Genomic DNA, 20,767 nt, shown 5'->3' with positions numbered 1-20,767 from the left:
TCCTTCTCAAGCACTGGCCTTTACCTCACAGTCCTTGGACAACATTTAAGAAGTCTATTAAGGTAACTGAAAAGCTGGAGGCTTGAATTTGGTATGCAGACGTTTACATTGCCAAGGGAAAACACACCGACATCTGTAGAGCAATAAAGGTTGAGAACCACTCCTGCAGACTGCTTCCGTAGGCCGTGCAGCTTCCCTGTGGGAGGTGTGTAGGCCTGGACAGCACCAATCATCCCACAGGTCCTCTGTTGAACCAGGAGCTACCTGCAGGATTAACTACAGGATGGAGCTGTAGTAGCAAACTGGGGTGAGGGGGAGGAGCGTGATAACCACAGGGGTTAGCCTATGTGGCTTTGTTACTACCGCACTTGCCAAGGGATCAGCGTATGAGGCTGGCTGAGGCTTAGACACAAATGGTCACGGGTCTCTAGAGCTTATTTCAGCTGGGAAAGCACCTTCCTGCCCATCGTCTGTGCCCATGCTCAGACTTCAACTTGATAAAGCGTTTACTCTAAAAAATATTCCACCTCTCAACGAATAACTACCATGGTGACACTTCCTCTGTGGCTGAGGATGCTTCTGGAGACCTGAGCAATGCAAACCTTCTTTTTGACTTTGTAAAGAAAGCAAAAATAACAAGCTTTCCTGGACTGAGGGCTCAGAACTAGTTTTTGCTAGAATGGTAGAGTTTCTACTGCTGTGAGACCACACAGGCACACAAAACTGCCTCTCCCCTTTATTTTGCAACTTCACAGTGGCAGTTCATGCAGTTAAAGACTGTACAATTGTACACTTTACTGAGATTGGCAATTTAGATTTTAGGCATTTCGATTTTTGTCTCTTCTTTGCCCTGTCGTTTGTATCTGCAATGGCAAGAAGTCCAGAGGGAGTTTGTCTCTCCATTTCAGTGGTCTAGAATTCTGACATCTTCCTAGCCTTGGCTTGGGGGATAAGACGGGGTTCCCAGGTGGTCTCTTAACCAAATTAGTGATGTCTAAGAATGTCTAATTCTTAACATCAGCTCTATTCACCCTGGTAGCCCCAAGCAGGATGTGTTTGGGAGATTCTGGTTTAGGACTGTGACATGGTATAGAGAGCAGATTTTTTTTTTTTATGTAACAGCCACATCCTTCCCCTTAATTAAGAGTGTAAGGCAGTTTATACAAGAATTTTGAAGTACTTTAAAGTGAGGCTTAACAATAATGTTCAGCTAACTGAAGCCAGCTGCTCCACATGGGAACTGAAAAGACTAAGAAATGTGTTTTGAATAATTAAAAATATGTCATAATTAACTTAAATGACTGTAGGAAGAGGAATGGAAAACTCCAGAACATAGGGGATCTCTGAACTAACCAAATAGTTTTAACAGTAAGATAGTTCATAGTACGAACAGCTGCAATTCCTTTATATAACACCTTCTCAGTCTTGCAGTGCAGGCTGCTGGAAGACTTAATGCCAGTATATCCATCTAAATAAAGGCATGGTGTCTTGGAAGATCTTTGGGAGGAAAGAGAGAAAAAGAAATGTAGTCACTTCTCCTTGTGGCCAGAATCTGGGAGCACTGAGTCCTGAGCAATGGCTGTCACTATACAGACTGTCAGAAAAAACCAGAACGGTGTAGGGGAGTAGGCAGGAGAAAGGTGGGTGAAATGTAGTATTTACCAAACCCAGTGCCTCCTAAACTGTATAGGATGCTAAATGAATGCTGACCTCTTGGAAAAACAAGCCTGTGTATCTTAGAACCTAAGGATCAAAAGAAGTAAGATAATTTTGTTTCAGTCCCTCCATACCCACATGTGACTTCACCACTCCACGCTGTGCATGTAGCAATGGACGGCTGGGGAAGGGCTCCTCAACTCCATAGCTCGAGGGGCTCTAAACCTTCAAGTGGCTCGTGGTGTATGGTCACAAAAGTGGTCTGGCATGATGAAGAAAAAGAGAGCATGGTCACAGGTTTAACTTCATTCCCTTGTTTTGTTAGTCTATTAGAAGTGTTAGGTTGTACCAGTCCTGTAGCAGCAGAGACCACCCGTCTCCTTTTGTGACACAGCAGCAGCTGCTCGTCACTGGTGGATTACGAGGCGAATGGAAAACCATAGGAACAAGTCAACAGCACGTCCTCGCCCAGACAACAGGCTCATCGAATGGGTCAGGATGGACGGACCACAGAGGGTCACTGCTCCAACCCCCCTGCTCGAGCAGGGTCATCCCAGAGCCCATGGCACAGGATTGCCTCCGGACAGTTTTGGAATATCTCCAGAGGGGGAGACTCCACAACCTCTGTGGGCAATCTGTCCCAGTGCTCAGTCACCCGCACAGTAAAGAAGTTCTTCCTCTTGTTCAGGTGGAACTTGCTGTGCATCGGTTTCTGTTCGTTGCCTCTTGTCCTAGTGGTGGGCACCACCGAGAAGAGTCTGTCTGACATTCTCCATTCAGATACTTATAGACATGGATGAGGTCCCCTCTCAGTCGTCTGAGCCTCTCAGGCCGAACAGGCCCAGCTCCCTCAGCCTTTCCTCGTGGGAACGATGCCCCAGTGCCGCGGTCACCCTCGCCGCCCTCCGCGGGGACCACCCGGCGCAGCCCCGCAGAGCCCGAAATGGCGGCGGGAGCGGGGCGGAAGTGCCCGGGCCGCGGGCGGAAGCGGCTTCGCAGCCGGGCAGCGCCGCTTCCGGGGGGCGCGCGCGTTCGCTTCCCGCCGGAAGCGCCGGTGTGTGGGGCCCAAGATGGCGGCGGGGATGTACCTGGAGCACTACCTGGACAGTAAGAGCCGCCGGGGCGGGGCCGAGGCCGCGGCTGAGCCGGCCCGGGGGGGCACGGACGGGCCGAGGGGGCGGAGCCCCGCGGGGGCCGAGCGCTGCCCAGGGTGCCCGCGGGCTCTCCCAGCCCCTCGGGCGCAGCCCGGCCCGGCTGTCGGGCGCCCGGTCCCCGGGCCGTGCGGAGAGGCCCCGTCCGTGGGGCAAGGCTCGGCTGCAGCTCCTGCAGGAGCCCTGACACCGCGGCCCCGTGACTGGTTTGTCCCAGGAGAAAGGAGCCCGGTGCTGCTTCAGCCGCCTCTCGGGAGCGGGAGCTTGGCTGTCAGTGGTTTCCCGGGATAGACATCGAGCCAGAGATAACTTTAGGATCTGGAAGGGGGGGGCAGTTATGATAGTTTTCTACGCTGTTAGTTTACAAATGCAGCCCTGCGGTTTTGGCCAAAGAGGAGCTCTGTAAATGCTAATGGAGTAGGTAACGTTATCGGAGCCCTCCAATGGTACCTCCTATTTTACCATCCTGCCTTAAGGTGCTTAAAACTTTGTCAAACTCTGTCCTTTGGGGATGAGACTTTCAGTGCATCTTTTACCCACATGTTCTTAAAATAGCCAAGCAGATCCATCAGAAGAGTTGTTTCTCAATGAATGGACTAATGAGTTAAGATTCAATAACCTGTTCTTTGGGGAATGCTGTTCTCATGTTTTCCTGCTGGTCTGGTGTTGGCACTAGAGAAGGAGAAGTATGTTCATGGGGTGGTGTGTTTAAAGCTGGGTAGTTCTGGTAATGTGTCTTCTGCTTCACTGTACCCAGCCAGTTAAATCTCTCACTGTCTGCATATGCATACAAGAAATGGAGTTTGGCTCTTCAGAAATCTTGCTGCACTGGATTTCTTCCAGCACAGAAGTGATAAGGTGTTGATATGGACACAGGGGGTCTCGTTCCTTGTGTCTTTAGTGCTCCTTTTTGTCATTAGGAAAGAAAATGTGTGAGAATGTTCAAGAACCATAATAAATGTCAGTGAAAGCTGAAAAGAAGCTGCAGTTGAACAGGATCTAGGAGCTGCAAGGAAGGAGGATGCAAAAGCCAGGAAGAAGAGCTGGATGAGGAGGCAGGTTGTTGGAGAGGAGCAAAGATTTATGTTCCTGTGCGGTTCTCATTCCGTTGTAGAAGAACTGCAGTTGACTGAGGCTCCTCAGTTGGGAGGACAAGGGCTGGGAAAGAGGAGATAAAAGCAGATGGATAGGGAGTAAGTGCATAGGGAGGATGCAGGGTTTTCCTCCTGGGAGGGCAGAGGTGTATTTTCGGTAAGAGCTGCAGAGCAAAGATAAAGAGCAAAGACTGGGATCTGCAGTCAGTAGGCAGAGATGAGCAGGATGCAGCACTGAGGGTGGAGAGGTGTGGTAGGTACCCAGTTGGAGAGAAGGGAAGGTTGATGGCTGGAGAATGCTCCTGCCAAAGTCAAACACTTCTGGATCATGTCATCACAGTCATTTAAAATCAACCAACCCCCTGGGAACTCCTCTTCCTCTCAAGTACAGGCATGCAGAGGAAATGACCAACTCTCCTCTCTCAGCTGAGATTTGTGGTCCTGCAACTGTTGTAGAGATTCTTGTCCTGTTGAAGGTGGATATTAATATGGTAGAGTCACTGTTGTTGTTGAGGTATCGTACTTTTTTAAAAAAAGAAAGCAATGTGCGCAATCTAAAAGTCCTTAAAAGTATCTGGTTACAAAGATTTTAGGAAGAGCAAAACATTCTTCATTCTGGTGGTTTAGCCTTTTTCTCTTACCCTTAGATCTCTAAGGCCTTTTTCAGTTTTGTCTGGTGCAATATTACTTCCTGTTATTAGCTAATCATAAGACACTTGCTGTGCTTATTCTAGGTTTCTTTTAGAACAGCGTATATGAATTGTGATACTTAGAGCCAAAGAGCACCCATCACAGTCTTCAGTAAGTTAGGCTGCTGATAGGTGATAGCATATATTTCTAATTACCCATTTTGTTCTTCTCTAAGCCTGCTCTCCTCTTCTGAAGTTCTGCCTGAACTCCTGACTCTGTGAAAATGCATACAGGATTTTAGACACAAGTCTTCTTCTTGATGCTAATCTAATGCTTGATTCTGTTTCCTACTTGCTAATTCCCTTTTTTCCCCCCATTATTTTAGTGTTTTAAAAACATTCAATTCTTTTTTAAAGCAGTTCACCAATGTCCTAAAACTTCCTGAAATTTGATAGAAAGAAATAGTCCAGAACTTTTGGTCATCTGTTATAAAAAGTGTCTAATTCTTAATTTACATCTGTGTCTTGGAACGGAATTGTTTTAGTAGTGTAGTGCTATTGCAGACACAGTTTTCTGTTGAATGTGTTTTTTCCTCCCGCAGGGATTCTCTTTCATATGGTTTTCTGTCTGGATCTGCTCAGGGAATGAATGAGGAATGTGTGATGAAAGAGGGCAGTTATTTGTAGGACCTCTTCATATCTTTGAATGAAGGAAGGTGTATAAGGAATTAAGTGAAGAATGTAGGAAGAAAAAGAGTGGCCTCCTGTTTGAAGCAGTTGAATACCACTCTGACAAAGTGAGTTTGATGTTTTTATTTATGTTGTGAGTCCCACTTTATACAGGTTTTCCTTGCTTGGATTGTGCTTCCTTCAGATTATGAGTGGAAATTTTTAGTCAAGAGGAGCAGATGTGCAGAATGCTCATAGCTGCAGCTGAAGCCTGCCTTGAACAGATAATTCTGAAAAGTCAGGCTATGAAGCATTTTTGCACATTTCAAGAGGCAAGTTTGTAATTAGCTGGTCTTCTTGGCTTTAATCTCTTGGCCTCAGTAAATCTCTTGGCTTTCATTCTGTTGGTGAGGGAAATGGGCCACTCCACTGCAGCACTGTGAAAACATTTTAGCGTCACAATAGTGAACACCTTGAAAAGCTGACTACAAAGTCAGTTTTCAGATGGAGCTCTGGGTCTGAGCATGTGACTCTGTATTGAGCAAAGAGAATAAAATATAACTTTGAATCAGTGCTCAGTCACTGGGAATGAGAAACACCTTGGATGAAGCATCCTGTGATTAGGTAATTAAAACCTGTGTGTTAAAATGCATGAGCAGTCTGGCAAAGCTAGGCATATAGCCCCAGTTGCTTCAATTCAAATATTTTGAGTCCTCTACTTTAGACATCTAAAGTTCTTTTCCATTTTCTTTTTGTGGAATAGTGAAGTTAAGAGCTGTTCTCTTAGTAAAAGGTGTCTGGAAGCTTCTTAGGTCTGGCATTTCAACAGCTTTCAAGTCCTTGCTGTAATTTGAAACTGGGTTTAGACCTGGGATTAGGCATGCCCTTTCCGTGGCTTTAAGCTGTTAATTACAAAGCAGATCTGTCTGAAATGTGTTATGTTCTTGGCAGATGTTTTTGCAGCAGAAAAATATGCACATTCCTTCTGTGCTGAGCATCCTGACAGAGAAACTCCATGTCTTGTCTACTCTGATCACCTTCATTCCTTCATCCTACACTGAAGCTGTCTCTTCAATGACTACACCGAGCCAAAGGATTCAGGGAATGGGAGACAAGGAATGTGTCTTGTTCCACTTCTCTTCTTCCTGAGTGCTTTTCTCCAGTGGCTGAATTTAAGCATAAAAAGATTTCCGTCTCTTCAAATATTGTCCTCCTTCTAGTTTCTAAACCATTTTATGCCTGGTTCTGAGGGGAGAAAGCGAGATAAAAAAGTGCTTTCCCTCTAGCAGTAACGCAGTGCAGCTTTAGTGAGGGAAAGCCTATGGGTGCAAAGGAGTTAAGAGATGTAGAAAGGAATGGAGGCGGAAGAAGAAGGAAGAAAACAGTGTTTTGGGAATAAAAGATGGAATGTGCATAAAGACTCCTGAGAAGAGTTTGCACTTGCTTGAAATTGAGTTAGTGTGCTTTGCTCAGTGTTGCCTCTTGTACGGGGTTAGAAATACTGTTGTGGAGACTTTGAAGGGGAGAAAGGGATCGTGTGATTCACACAGGTTTTCCAGAAGGTGAGATGCAAACCCTGAGTTTTCTTCATGTTTGGAAGTTTCAAGAGGACTGTAGAGCTCCTTTGTGAAAGCCATCGTCTAAGCACACATACTCAGAAAACAGTCCCAAATCAAGTCTCTGTCTATATGTGAGTGTGCCATGAGGGTAGGGATTGTCTTTACAGTAGAGGGAACTGCTGTGCAACCACCTGTGTTTTCTACCATCAGTGCTTCCCTGTTTACCCACCTCATGGGTGCCAGAATAAAATAAGTGTACTTAGTGACAACACATTAATCATTTTTTATGGCAACCATACCAAGGCATGTATCTCTCCTCAACAACAAGAACTGTTTCCATCTTCCCTCACCTCAAAACCCTGAGGAACTAAAGCCAGCATTTCATCTAAATTAGACCTAAACACTTGGGAGAGTCATGAGCAGCAGGAGTAGCAGGTAACCTTGGTGAGCTTGAGAGGCAAAAAGATGTCACAGGCCTGGCTGCTCAGATGGCTGCATTATATTAATTCTGTTGCCCTGGAGGCCACCAGTCAGGACCTGTTCCAGGAGCAGGCACTAGGACGTATCTGCCTCAGTGCCGAGGGTGATGGAGACAACAGGCTTAGATGAAGAGAGCTCAGCTGGTAAGTTAACGTGGTTCTATGTAATCAATGTTAAAACCTTGGGGTTTCCCCCTTTTTTACACTGGTTAGGGAGGCATCGAGTTTCCTTTGCTCCTTCTATTTGCATGTATCAGTAGGCACATAGAGATGCACCAGTTCAGGGCTTGTCACTGCTAGAAAACTTAAGCCAGCATAAGCACAGAGCAACAGAAGCAGCACATGCCCTCATGGAAGTCATCTACTTTCTCCTACAACCGACGTGGGAATGTCCTTTCGTTCTTCGATAACATTAGCTAGCCCAGTAAAATGGGATTATTCTTTTGGAATAACTACATCTGCCTGGATTTCCCTCTGTATGGCTTCATCACATGGGGGTGCGATGGGTATCATCATCTTAATGCTCTTGGAGGACATGGGTGTGATGTCGGAAATTGCTGTAGGCGAGCCCTTGATTCCTTCCCAGACCTGGCAGTGTTCCAAATTCCCCAGCAGTTCTTTTATCTCTCACTTTCCCTACCTTCATTATTCTTATCCCCTCCCCAGTGTAGCGTGCAGCCATACCCCCTTGTCCCTGCCTCTCCGGTTTCTCACATCATTCTTCAGAAATGCAAGTGTCTCAGTAAATGGTTTCTATACTTGTCACTGCTTTAGTGTAGTGAAAGATGCCTTTCACCTTACTGAGACTGTGGATTAGTTACACCTGTGATGCACCACACATGATCTATGGAAAATTACAAAAGATTTCGTGCAGAGGAGAGAATTTGGTGATTCATAGGCATCATTTGTTTCTGTGTGAAAGCTAACTGGCACAGCCCACGCTGAGCTGATACATTTAATGACCAATTCATTTAGAATTGATTTTGTTGTTGGCTGATACTTTTATCGGAGCCGATACAAGATGGCTTTACATGGCAAGGTATGCTGTGTTTTCTCTGTATTTCTTCACTTACCCAACTGCAAATCTGATGTCATTGTTTTGGCAAACAGCCCTGTGATCTCTTTGGTGGTTTTCCCTTCCTTTGGAGGTCTGTGGCAGGCTGGAAATGCCAGGAGTGTTGCTAGTCTCATCTACTGTGTCAGTCTTCCAAGTCCTCCAAGCTTCTGAAATCAAGGTTGATCTTTAACAATAAAGATGCCTTTGCTGAGACTTAACAACATTGCCTGCTATCCTGGCTGTGGATGCTGTAGCATTGAGCTACTGTAATAAGAAAACAACAAAAAGAGCCCTCCCTCCTTGAGAAAAGGGCCCACACTTTGCGGGGAGTATTGGGGTTCTATGGCTGACTGTCACTGACATTGACTGTCACTGCTGACTGATGCCCATTTCTTTGGACAATGCCTGAAGTAGATGTGCTTGGGTGGACTGGTGTGCAGCACACTGGCCCAAAGCTTGGGATATATGATGTGGCCACAGAATTCCTGGGTGGCTGTGGCTAAATGAATCTGCCATGCACCTGAGCACCCTCTTTGTAAAACTGTAAGGTAGGATTATCCCTTACCAAAGTGTTGTGAGGATAATGGTACAGGTTAGAATTTTTTATTGCAGCAGGGCTGAGCCATCTCTGAAAAGAGGGAAAAGGATACATTGTGCTCAAGCACCAATTTGAATAAACTGCGTAGGAAGGTGATTGGTTACTTGGGAACGCAGGACAGAGTAGAAGCAGTAGTTTAAAAGGGTGAAACACTCTGAAAGGAGGGATATAAAACACCCTGCCCCCTAATGAGGGAGCAAGGAAGCTCCTGAAGATTGCTGCTAGCCAGTTGTCCTGCGATATACTTCAAGTGCTACAAAATTATGAGAATCGAGGAGTACCGAAAAGTCCGATGTGCTTCCCCTGCAACATCCCAGCCAGTTTGCTGTCTTGGGGGGCAAAGAACTTACCTTCTCATTGTGGCACGAGCAGGAATTTTTTAATTGTCTTCAGCAATGTGGTGTCTAAAGTGTTTGCTGAAATCTAAGCTGTTCAATAAAGCAACCGTGGCTACGTTTTAAAATGTATTTTCCCGTTTTTTAATAAAATTTAAAAATGCGTCTAAACATGGTGGGTGAACGGATGTCTTGGGAAAGGCACTGTCTGTTTGGATGGTCCTTGGTGTTATTGATCTGTTTTTAGGACTTTGGACAGCACAAATCCATTGTTTGGCACAGTACAGACGTGCTGCAGAGGATTGAAGCACAATGGAAGTTATCAGGCTGTGTAGGCTTGCTCTCTGTGTCTGTATGTCACAGTTAACATCTGAGTTAAGTAGCTGAAGTTTAAATAACAGTTGCCTGCACCTGACATCCCACGTGTGTTTCTAAAAAGAAGTAAATAAAGTAATAATTATTGGAGAGGAAAAGAAGTGGTGTTGGATTCTGACTTTTGGAGAGAGAGAGCGTGGTTCTTAAGGGAGAAGACAGCATGGTTATGGATGCCTGTGGAAGAATGAGTGGGGGAAAGAAGGGAAGAGGAGAATAAAAAAGACAAAAGAAGAATGGGGATAGTGAAGGAATAACATACAAGGAAAGGAAAGACGAAGGTAGGTAGAGAGACTTTAGCTTGTGATCAGAAATGAAAACAAGGTAAGAAAAGGAAGGGGTGAGAAAAACTCGCTGAGAGACCTGCACCAGTGATTTTCAGGATTATTGTACCATGAGAGGAGTCAGTAGGGCTGCACAAGGCTTCTGTATGGATCTGTGCAATGAGTCCATTAGGAAAAGCACTGCCAGCAGGTCGAGGGAGGGATCCTGTCCATCTACTCAGCCTTGCTGAGGCGCATCTGGAGTGCAGTGTCCAGTTCTGAGCTCCTCATTAAAGAGAGACATGGAGCTCCTGGAACATGTCCAGCAGAGGGGAATGAGGATGATTTGGCGACTGGAGTATCTCTCTTGTGAGGAAAGGCTGAGGGAGCTGGGCCTGTTCTGCCTCGAGAAGAGATGTCTGAGAGGGGTTCATCCATGTCTGTAAGTATCTGCAGGGAGGGTGTCGAGGATGGAACCAGACTCTTCTCAGTGGCGCCCAGCAACAGCACAAGAGGCAATGGGCAGAAACTGATGCACAGGAAGTTCCACCTGAACATGAGGAAGAACTTTACTGTGGGTGACCAAGCACTAGAGGAGATTCCCCACAGAGGTTGTCATGTCTCTCTCACTGGAGATATTCCAGAAATATCTGGGCACAATCCTGTGTCATGTGTTCTGGGATGACCCTGCTTGACCAGGGAGGTTGGGCTGGATAACCCACTGTGGTCCTTTCCAGCCTGACCCATTCTGGGATTGTGTGACACAGTTGCGTTAATGCCAGCCCATGCTTTGGGTCAAGCTGTTGGCCTTGCTAGCACTTTCTTTCCTGTACATTTTCACCATCCTCCTCTTCCTCTCTTACTGCTGTGCCATTTGTGTGGAAAGAGGCCCTTGCTTTTCCTTATTTTTCTGTCCGTTGTTGCGTTTCATCACTCTTCTCTAGTGATCAAAGATGTCTCTAGGGTGTTTTTTCTTCACCATTTTCGGTTTCATAATCTGAGAATTACGTGGGTATTTTATGATAGTATTTAGTCATGATAATTTTAGGTGAATCTTACTAAGATGAACAAGCAAAATTAATTGTAGAGGAAAAGAGAAAAGCAGGAGGAAATGAAATTACGTAAATAACATGAATGTTTTTAGAAATAGTGAGGAAAAGTGTGGTGGTAGAATGAGGAAATTGGAGACTCAAATCTAGATTTTTTTTTTTTTTTAATGAGTCTTATTGGGTGGTGATGTCTGATAGCCAGCACAGCACATGTCAGGCAATTTCAGCAAGTGTTCTGGCCCCTGTGATAAATACTGTGACGCAGAGAATCACTTCTGTTTAAGGCTATGCAAGAGCTTTGGAGTTAAGCTGCAGATAGTAGTAAACATCCCCATAGCTAGATTAAGTTATGTACCAGACAAATAGTTTGTTGCTCAGTTATAACTTGCTTAGCTGCAGCTTTATCTTGTTAAGCTTTTTGTTATTGCCAGACTCTCTCTGGATCATAATTTGTAATGGTGTGCTCAGCTCCCTTCCACTTTCAGTTGAACAGATAAATATCTTTGTAGCAGTTCTGATTATAAAGTCACTGTACTGTCACTTGTTTCATTTTCTCCCAGTTTATTGACGAAGCAGTGGCAGAACATTCGTCCGGCAATAGATTTGCAGAGTGAAATATTTTGCTGTGGTTTTAGGAAATCATTTTGCTGGTTTTAGCAGGGAAGGAATTCAGCTGACAGGGGTTTGTCTCGTCAGCCCCAGATCATGACCCAGACGCGCTTAAATGATCCGCCCATGGTGCCTGTGCTGAGCATTTGCTCGGCCAGAGCCAGACCAAGGTGACGGCTCTCCCCACACTGTGAGAGCTGCTGGGAGCAGAGGGCTCTGCACACCTGGAGGCAGGAGATATGAGGCAGGGGAGCCACTGGCCCGGCCGAGGGGCCGACACTGAGGGGAGCAGGCACTGGGGAGAGAGGGACTCTCAGGGCTGGGGGGCACAGGCTGAACAGACAAGGCCAGGCACGTAGAGGCAAGAGAAGGACTGATGCTGTCCAGACGAGGGCATGTGCTGGCATTACTGGTGGTGGCAGATTTGTACAGTGACAGCTGTAAAAACTAGAGCACAGTTCCTTTCAGGTTCGGTAGCAGAATCAGACTCCTGCTTGAGTTTCTCCTGGTGCAAGAACATGGCTGTGAAATGTGACTGTAACCTCGTGTGGGGTTGTTCTGCCCGCAGAGTAGCATCCTACTGGTTTTTGTGCTGGCTCAGGTGCTTGCTCTAGCGAAAGGTTTCTAGCCCTGCTGAGGGAAAACTGACAGTACCTGGTGGAATTTGTGCTTTTACCATCTGTCCTTTTCAGAAGAGAAAAAGAAATTACATTAATCTTTTCTAAAAACCACAAAGTCCAGAATTTCAAAGCTGTGATCTTCCAGGATTAATAAACTCAATATAAATTTGACATATTGTGTGCAGTGCAGGAACAGCTTCTGTTTTCCTCTAGAGAATACCTGTCTTGTCTTCTGCAGCGGATGCTTTGGAGAGGAATTAAAAGCAGCGTGCTGCAGTATGAGCCATGTTTCATTTGCTGTATAAATTGAAAGGTTTAGAGTTGATGAGGTTGGGGATTGCAGGAAGGAAAAAGGCATGGTCCCTAGATTCCCAAGCTGGATTTCATCACTGCTGTAAGCTCCCTCTATAAGCAATAATCATTTTCAGCACTGTGTCTGTTCTGAGATGCTTTTTCAAACCGTAGGGATGTAATCCAGTAGTCAGCTGCTTAAAGCTTGTGTGAAGTCTTCCATGCTGAACAAACATGGAAGTATCAGATTCAGGATATGCTGACAGACTTCATTTTGACGCTTAGTAATTTTTCAGAATCTGAATTTGCACTGTTAACTGTCCTTGAATGCAGAGGGGTGATGTGTATGTGCTGTGTATTATGTATCTGGGTACTTAAGGACACCTACTCTTTGAGCATTTCTCAGGTAACTAAATCAGAAATGGCATCAGAAATCTGTTGAAGCAGCAGCTTGACTGCTCCTAAGGATGCTGTATGTAACTTATTATTATGCTGTTTGGGCAAAAAACTAAGTAAAAGGAACAACTTCTGTGCTCAGCAAGGCCCACAGTTGGTTTTACCTCTTACAGAAATTAATTTCACATCCTGTTATGTAGTAGTTAAAACTTGTTAAAACCTTCCTCTTGCATACAGAACCTTCCCTGTCAACGGGTTGCTCTTCAGGGAAGTGGAAAAGCATTCATTGCTGTAGAAATACGTGCAGTGAAAATAGACTGCTGCCCAGACTGAGATGTTGGACAGCTTTGGTGATGGCCAGACACACCTTCAGTTGCACTCCCTGTGAGCTGGAGAGCAAGTTTGGGAAGCTCAGACATGCTTACGTTGTGTTTGTGAAGAGCTTTTCCCACCACCTTTTTTTTGAAACCTGCAAGAGAGATTTATTTTTTTTCATTAGGTATAAAGATGACAGTAATCAAGCTTAGACTCCAGGTTAATGTGGTGACACTAGATCTTGTTTTGATTAGACAGGCATGGAAAAATTAGAATTGTTTTTATCAGCTTTGCCAGTTGAGCATCTGGTGATGCCTAGGGGGTAAGTAGCATAGTGCATTGAAAATTAATTGACTATCAACTTCACATTGCTCATTCAGAGTCCTACAAATGTTTATTATTCCCTGTGTGTGGCATCCTTCCAGGTGTTGGACAGACCACACTGAGATGACAGTGCAGAAGGCACAACAAATAACGAGTCAGAGGGGGTTAAGACTGGTCTCTGTTTCCCATCCCATCTCAGACTTGATCTTTGCTCTGCCCAAAGTGTCTACTCTCCCCTATATGTTAAATGGATGCATTAAAGAGACTCACTTTTCAGTGAATTAGCATTTGATCAACTTTAATTTTTACATCCTTGTGTAGAAATAACTAAATGGCTTTGTTTGCCAGCTGTTGTGCTGGTTTTTTCATTACTGAGTGGAGTTTTTGGATGGAGACATCATATTATAATGACTGGCACTCATTACAGATTTTGGGTCTCTGCTTTCTTAGTGTGGACCTTTCTGCATGGCAGCAGTTTTCTGCTAACTAATATATATTCTAGAACTATGCTTCTGCATTAAATATATCACTTTTTTATAGCCTGTCTCCTTTGGGGCTGGCAACAAATGGAAGCAGGCTAATGTGCAGCAGAGGAGTTGTTGTTATTGGTTAGCTTTTTTCCTGCCTTGGCATCGTGGGCAAGAACCTGATTTCTCCATGTATTCTCCTTTCTCTGCAGGTATTGAGAACCTGCCATTTGAATTACAGAGAAACTTCCAGCTCATGCGAGATCTGGATCAGAGGACAGAAGGTGAGGATTAGAGATGGTTTTTCTGCCAAGACAAGGAGTATGTAGCTTGACCAACTTTGCTTGGCTTTGCTTTTATCATGGGAATCACCAGGCAGGGGAGGAGGCCTGGAGCTGCTCTAGTCATTCAGTCTCTCCTCATGGAGGGCACTGTAGTGTGTGTGTGGTGTTTGTGTATTTAATGGTACACTTGTTTCAGACCTCAAGTCAGAGATCGATAAGTTGGCCACAGAGTATATCAGCAATGCACGGACTTTGTCTTCAGAGGAAAAACTGGGGCTTCTCAAGCAAATCCAGGAGGCCTATGGAAAGTGCAAGGAATTTGGGGACGACAAGGTTCAGCTGGCTATGCAGACCTACGAGATGGTATGAAGGGAAGTGTCTCGTGCTTATCGTGTGAACCCCCGATAAAGCCGCCCATCTCAGAAGGCCCTGATCTCTCATGTTTAGGCCGTGCCCACTCTTGCTCCTCATCTCTTTAGTGCAAGCCCCCTGCCCCTTTGTCCCCTCTTTGTCCTCTCTTTGCCTTCCTGGGCTCTGTCCAGGGTAACTCCTGGTCACTACTGTCTTTGCAGGTTGATAAGCACATCCGGCGGCTGGACACAGACCTCGCTCGCTTCGAAGCAGACCTGAAGGAGAAGCAGATAGAGTCGAGTGACTATGACAGTTCTTCCAGCAAGGGCAAGAAGAGTGAGTACCACCACTGGGCTGCAGATTGATTCAGGAGGCAGCCAAGTGACTATGGAAGTGGTGGGGATGAAGGCAGGTACTGGAGTGGTGCAGATCAAAGACTGTTGCGCTGGAATCTGAAGGACAGGTAAAAAGGTGGTGACCTGGGCTCTTCTTGTGTGAGCATATTCAAGGCTGCTAGATAAATTAAGATGGGGTGCATGGCCCAAAGCCAATATACATTCCAAAGTAGGAGTGTATTTTAGTGCTGGAGAAGTTGTCACTGTCAGCTGTCTGTTTTGGTGGGGTGACAGAAGCAACACCATTTTCTCTTCTTCCCAGAGGGTCGAGCCCAGAAAGAGAAAAAAGCTGCCCGCGCTCGCTCTAAAGGGAAGAACTCTGATGAGGAAGCACCAAAAACTGCCCAAAAGAAATTGAAGCTCGTCCGCACGTAAGTGTTCAAGGGACTTGAGGGAATGAGAAGCAGCACTAGAAATCAGACCAAGTCAGGCCTAGCCCTGAGAAGGATAGCTGATCCCCAGACTGGAACAGTGTGTCCCTCTGTCCCTTCTTGGGAAGCAAGAGGAAGGAAACTTTTATTCTTTCAGGGGAGTGTGGGTTGAAGGGGAAAGCAGGTCACTCCATTGGAGTTGGGTGTATGTACTTAAATAAGAGAAGTATCTGTCTCTGGCAAACAAAGGCACTGTCTGGGGACACAGGAAGGGACTCAAAGCCTGTTACTTTGCTGACCTACTTTATTCCTGTCCTGCAGTAGCACAGAGTATGGGATGCCTTCAGTCACTTTTGGAAATGTGCACCCCTCGGATGTACTGGATATGCCTGTGGATCCCAATGAACCCACTTACTGCCTCTGCCACCAGGTCTCCTATGGGGAGATGATTGGCTGTGACAACCCAGATGTAAGAGCCTGCACTTGGTGGAAAGGGGAGGGAATGGAGTAGAGATGAGTCTTGCATGGAAAATCTTGTCCTGCTTGGGTGGGGCCTGATACAGCAAGCAGTGACAAGGAGAGGGCTTACCTCAGGTAGTTGGGAAGGGCAGAGGTGTGGTTGGCCATGACCTCTGAAGTGCCTCTTTCTTCAGGGTTTTCCTTAAAATGTTTTCTTGTCCCTGAACCTAGCAAGGGAGAAGGGGAGTTCTCTCCTTGCTAACAGTGTGTAGGGTGGATGTGAGTATTCAATCCTTGATCACTGCTAGGGTTTTAGGAGTTTGTGATCAAATGCTGGGAAACTCTCGTAGCCCAAAAGCAACAATTTCAAGAGAAAACTGCTCTTTAACTGGCTGCTCTTCATCCCAACAGTGTTCCATTGAATGGTTTCATTTTGCCTGTGTGGGTCTGACAACAAAACCAAGAGGAAAATGGTGAGTGAAACAGTCTGGGGGGCCCATTGGCCTTTGGAAAGGGGAGGTCCTAGGTGGCAGGAGAAAAAGTACTGTATATACACACTTAGAAGATATCATTAAAAGGAAAATTTGAATTAAGGCTTTGTCAGGGACTTTGGAAAAGGTCTTCTGGGACCATGTACTTGAGGTTCACGTCATGCCCTCAATGTTGGCTTTGTACTTCCCTTTCTAACAGGTTCTGCCCTCGCTGTTCCCAGGAGAGGAAGAAGAAGTAAATTCACATGAGACCTCAGTACTGCTGCAGGAGCTCTCTTCCCCCTGCCAGGGCCTCGTGCCAGTTCCCCCAGCCCTTGGGGCCTTGGCTGAGGGGAAGTCTTGCCCTGTTTGTGGTTTGGGCCATCCCTGGAATGGTGTGTACCCTCACGGTGGTTCCTGTGTGTTCTGTATCCCTGGTTGCTTCTGAGTCCTTAAGGGAGGCCCTCTCTGTGTACTATTCCAAACAGGTCTCTGAACCTCAAAGGGAATGAATGAGGGCACCAGGGTAGCCACCAGATTCCCAGGGATTCAGGTAGCCCCTGATTTTCCTTGGCTTTCCTTCAGCCTCCTCAGAGTTCATTGCCTACTCTCTGCTTAGAGAGCAAGGCTATGGGATGGGGGAAGGAAAGGAGGTAAGTCTTCAGCATTTTAGGTCATTCATTTTCCTGGATCTTTTTCAGGAGAGAGGGAGTAACCAGGCTACTTCTTAATCTAGTGGGCTGGTTGAGAGACTGAAAACCTGATGTGCTCCCTGTCTTTAACCATTCCACTGCTGGCATTGAGCAGCCTCTTTTTTTGGGGAGAGGAGGAGGCAGAGGGAGTGTTTAGAGCTAGCTTTGTCTCTCTCATTCCTGGGGTAAACCTGCTGGTCTGGGAAGCACACTGTGTGAAGGAGGAAGAATTTCTGACCACGTGGGGAGAAACAGCTCGGTCCAGTCTGTCTTCCGGCTTCAAAATTCTGCCTTCCTCTTGTGTAGTGGTGCTTCTCCATTATGTCGATGGTGGGAAGTTTGGGAATTCAGATCCCACTTGTATAATACAGAATTAAATAAAATGAATTGAAACAAATACTCTGTTTGCCTTGGTGTCACCTCTAAAATAAACTGTGGCAATTGGTCTCTCTAGTTTTTCTTTCTCTCTTAGCTCTGCTTTTATTGTAAATGGTGAATGTGGTGCAGCTGTTTCATGTAGCAATCCTGAGCAGCACTAAGAAGTGACATTCTGCATAAGTCAGGCTTGAAAATGTACCTAATGTACTTGCAAAAAGCTACTCAGCTTTCTGGTGGCTGTGAAAAATGCCTGCCCCTTCAGTCGTGCCCTCACAAGAAGGTGAACATTTATTCACGTTATTGTTTGATCATTTACTTCATCAGTTGCCTTCTCTTAAATGAGGAGGGGTGGGGGTTGCAAAGGCCAGCCCTCACTGTCTGTTGGGCAGCGCAGCTGAGAAAATAAACCATCAGGACAAACCGTGTGTCTCCAAGAAAGTGGATAGGTTTTCCAGATTCCTTGATAGCTTGCTTCCCAGTAGGTCACAATCAGCTTGTTGCCAGAAACTCTGGCTGCTGTTACTAACATAACGTTAGGCTCCGAAACAATTTCTGGAGATCTGCGGTCCGAAGGTCTGTAGTGTCTGGAGGTAATTGTGAGGAGATGGCCCATACTGAAGCTTCCCTTTATCAATTCCATTGGCACAGCCTGTAGGCTGACAAACCAAGTCTGCTTCCTGCTTGTGGTCTGCTCATCAGGAGGGTTTAAGCTCTTCACCTGAAACATGAAACGTTTTCCTCACACAGATAACCAGTATGAGGATCCATGGAGGATTTTGCTCGTTTAGTCATGAAGCCAAAGCTCTGCTCGGGTTCAGAGGACAGTGTTGGTGAAGATCACTACTCCCGCCTTGTCACTGCACAGGGACCCTGGCAGCCATCAGCTCAGAAGCTGACGTTGTTTTCAAGTGAGTTAGCACTGAGTCAGTCTTTGCTTTTGCCTCAAGAAGGGGTGTTAATTCTGTTTTTCTGTTCATTCTGCGCAGAAAAAAGGATGAGTTCCTCTGCAGGCTGTTGGCTCATATGGTTTGTGGTCCCCCTGCCATAAGTCTGGATCTCGATCCCTAGATTGTATTACACCACTTCCTGGGGCTTCCCTTCTTAAGCAGAGGTGAAGTAAATTCTGGAAGATGTTGGCTGTGTCTCTGGTGTGGTTTTAATAACAGGAAGACAGTGCTGTGATCCAGTGGGTGAGCAGGCTGTGGGAGGAGAACTGATCTCTTCAGCTGGGGGTTACTCAGACATCAGCTGGCGCACAACTGACAGAAGAAATGGGGGATGTGGCCTGAACTTGAGAATGGGCTTTGGGCAGAGTGCAAGGGGGATGAAGGATGCGAACACTGCTCCAAGCAGCTTGGTTTCGATGGGATAGGACAGGGGATTGTAATGGCCAGCATTAGCAGCAAGCTCTCTAGGAACTGTGGGCTAGAGAGGTGTTCGAAGCACTAGCCAGTAGCAAGGAGCATTGCAGGGACTTCTGCTGCCACTGAGGGAATGCTCTAACTTACATGATGAGACAATTTAGACCGAAATTTGGATAAAACCTAGGCATTTTTAAATGGCTTGCAAGTATAAATGCAAATGAAAGCACATTAAAAGCTAACCTTGGAAGAGAGGAAATAAGGGCAATAGCTGTGCAGTATTTAATCACCAGAGGAGGAAAAGAACAAGTAGAAGCTAGAAAATACAAAGTACAAAAATGAAGCCAGTGGGAACAAAGCCTGAAAGTGACAAGGCTGGAAACATGAGCAGCTTTTTTTAGAATGCCTTTTGTTTTTGATATAATTGAACATGGCACTTGTCCATTACTGACTGCAGATAGCAGAATTGTTTGTAATGAGAGGAGGGAAAGTGTTCTGTAAATATTTATTCTGTGTTGGTGCTGGTGTCATATGGGGATGGTGTGCTTCCTAGGCAAACAGTAAAGAAGGGTTTTAAGTGGCACCTCTTGGGGCAAAGACTTTTTTGATCATCGGTCCTTAATAAACAGTGTTTGTCATCATGTGAAAGCCACCCGGAGGCATCTGTGGGCTGATCTCTGTCAGACTCTGGACTGCTTGGGAAAACCTACAAGGCTGGAAAAGAGCCAGCTCTGTTCTGGTCCTTAATGATGGCAAGAAGGCTGCCACAACAGTCCAGATGCGAAATACTGGAACAGGGGGGAAGTAAATAGCTTCTCTCTAAATCAAGCAAGAAATCCAGGTCAACAAAATAAAATCAGTTTGACAGGAAGTAGCAAAAAAAGATCAGTCAAAAATTACTTGAATTTTTTTTTACGATCCTTGTTAATAGTTACCTGGATCACTGTAGTGGTAATGGGATCTGAGAAGTTTACTTCTCCTAGAATTGAAGTGCTTAAAGCAGGGATACACTCAGTTTAAGTAATCATGAACTCCATTACAGAACTGGCTAGCTTGCAGATTTCCTGGAACAGCTGTCAGTGCAACATAAACACTTTCTAAAATGGTGCTGGAGAAATTGCCCTTTTAGAGTGATTGGAAATATCCTAGTTGATGAGTGAAGTCAAGTCTGAGTTTTAGGAGGCTGGAGCCATACAGCATGACAAGAGGGAAGAATTTTCCAGCCTTGTTAAGCCCATTTATTAATAATAATTGGTCATGCACACAAGTGACCGGTTTATCTTGCCCAGTTTGATTGCCCCATCTGCAGCCATCATTCCTGGGTAGCTGGGCAAATGTGCTGACGAGGATGTCCACAAAGTATTCCCCTTTCCAGCAAGCAGATGTGCTCACCAGGCCCCCACCCCTCAGGCTCTGCCACCACCATTTCCACTGCATAATGTGCATGGAAACCATCCCAGCCACGACTGTCACCTTCCACCAGTGGCACCACCTTCCTCTCCTGCTTTTGAATAAACTCACCCCGCAGCTCAGCAACACCCAACCTTTCTTTAAGCACTCTTAAGGTGTGACTTACCTAACCACCACTCAGAGCCGTGTGGTGGACACTCTCTCACCGTCATGTATATTCAATTCAAATGTTGGCCAAATCGGTCCACAAGTCTCAAGTTGGCAGTGGAAGACATTCCCAAGAGACAACTTGCTCATAGGGACTGAAAATAAGCCCATGTCCTCCCAGACCTGGCTGGTTTGACAGTTTGGAGCTGTTGTGCTTTTTGTAATCAACCACAGCTCTACTTTCTCCCTGCCACGTGAACAAGGAGGACAAACTTGTCAAGACATTGACAGCCTGAGTGGCAACATCTGCTCTAAGGGTCTGGCAGTAGGCAAGGGAGACTGCAGTACTGAAAGAGTTAAAGACTAATAGAAGGAGACAAAATGTCCTACCTTTCTTCCCAAAGACAACTGAAAGAAGTTTATCCAACTCTGCTTCCTAGCATTTACAGTATCAGAAGAAATATAGCTGTTTTTATCGAATAAAATGAATTTCATTTATAAAAATAGTCAAACATC

At 45.7% G+C, this 20,767-nt stretch overlaps 1 protein-coding gene and 1 long non-coding RNA gene across 3 annotated transcripts; both read left to right on the top strand.

Moving 5' to 3' along the window:
- Positions 1 to 2,513: 2,513 nt before the first annotated feature.
- Positions 2,514 to 17,400, top strand: ING4 (inhibitor of growth family member 4). Of its 2 annotated transcripts, XR_006016586.1 has the most exons (9): positions 2,514 to 2,763; positions 14,146 to 14,217; positions 14,414 to 14,580; positions 14,790 to 14,904; positions 15,226 to 15,334; positions 15,656 to 15,803; positions 16,205 to 16,266; positions 16,484 to 16,658; positions 16,752 to 17,400. XR_006016586.1 is itself a non-coding variant. In XM_042031294.1 (8 exons), the coding sequence occupies exons 1-8, from the start codon at positions 2,529 to 2,531 to the stop codon at positions 16,521 to 16,523; spliced, it is 948 nt and encodes a 315-aa protein (XP_041887228.1). In that variant the 5' UTR covers positions 2,514 to 2,528; the 3' UTR covers positions 16,524 to 17,400. The 2 variants fall into 2 exon arrangements, 1 of the variants encoding a protein (XP_041887228.1); XM_042031294.1 differs by having other exon boundaries at positions 16,484 to 17,400.
- Positions 2,790 to 9,359, top strand: LOC121666134. The gene is made up of 2 exons (XR_006016587.1): positions 2,790 to 5,327; positions 6,151 to 9,359. It is a non-coding gene; the product is annotated as an uncharacterized LOC121666134 (long non-coding RNA).
- Positions 17,401 to 20,767: the final 3,367 nt, after the last annotated feature.

This window comes from Corvus kubaryi, unplaced genomic scaffold (assembly GCF_017639235.1).
Source record: "Corvus kubaryi isolate FWS band 111438036 unplaced genomic scaffold, C.kubaryi_AGA036_p1.0 37341, whole genome shotgun sequence".
Taxonomy (NCBI): domain Eukaryota; kingdom Metazoa; phylum Chordata; class Aves; order Passeriformes; family Corvidae; genus Corvus; species Corvus kubaryi.
The sequence above is the reverse complement of the archived record's forward strand: the minus strand, read 5'-3'. Positions and strand labels throughout refer to the sequence as shown.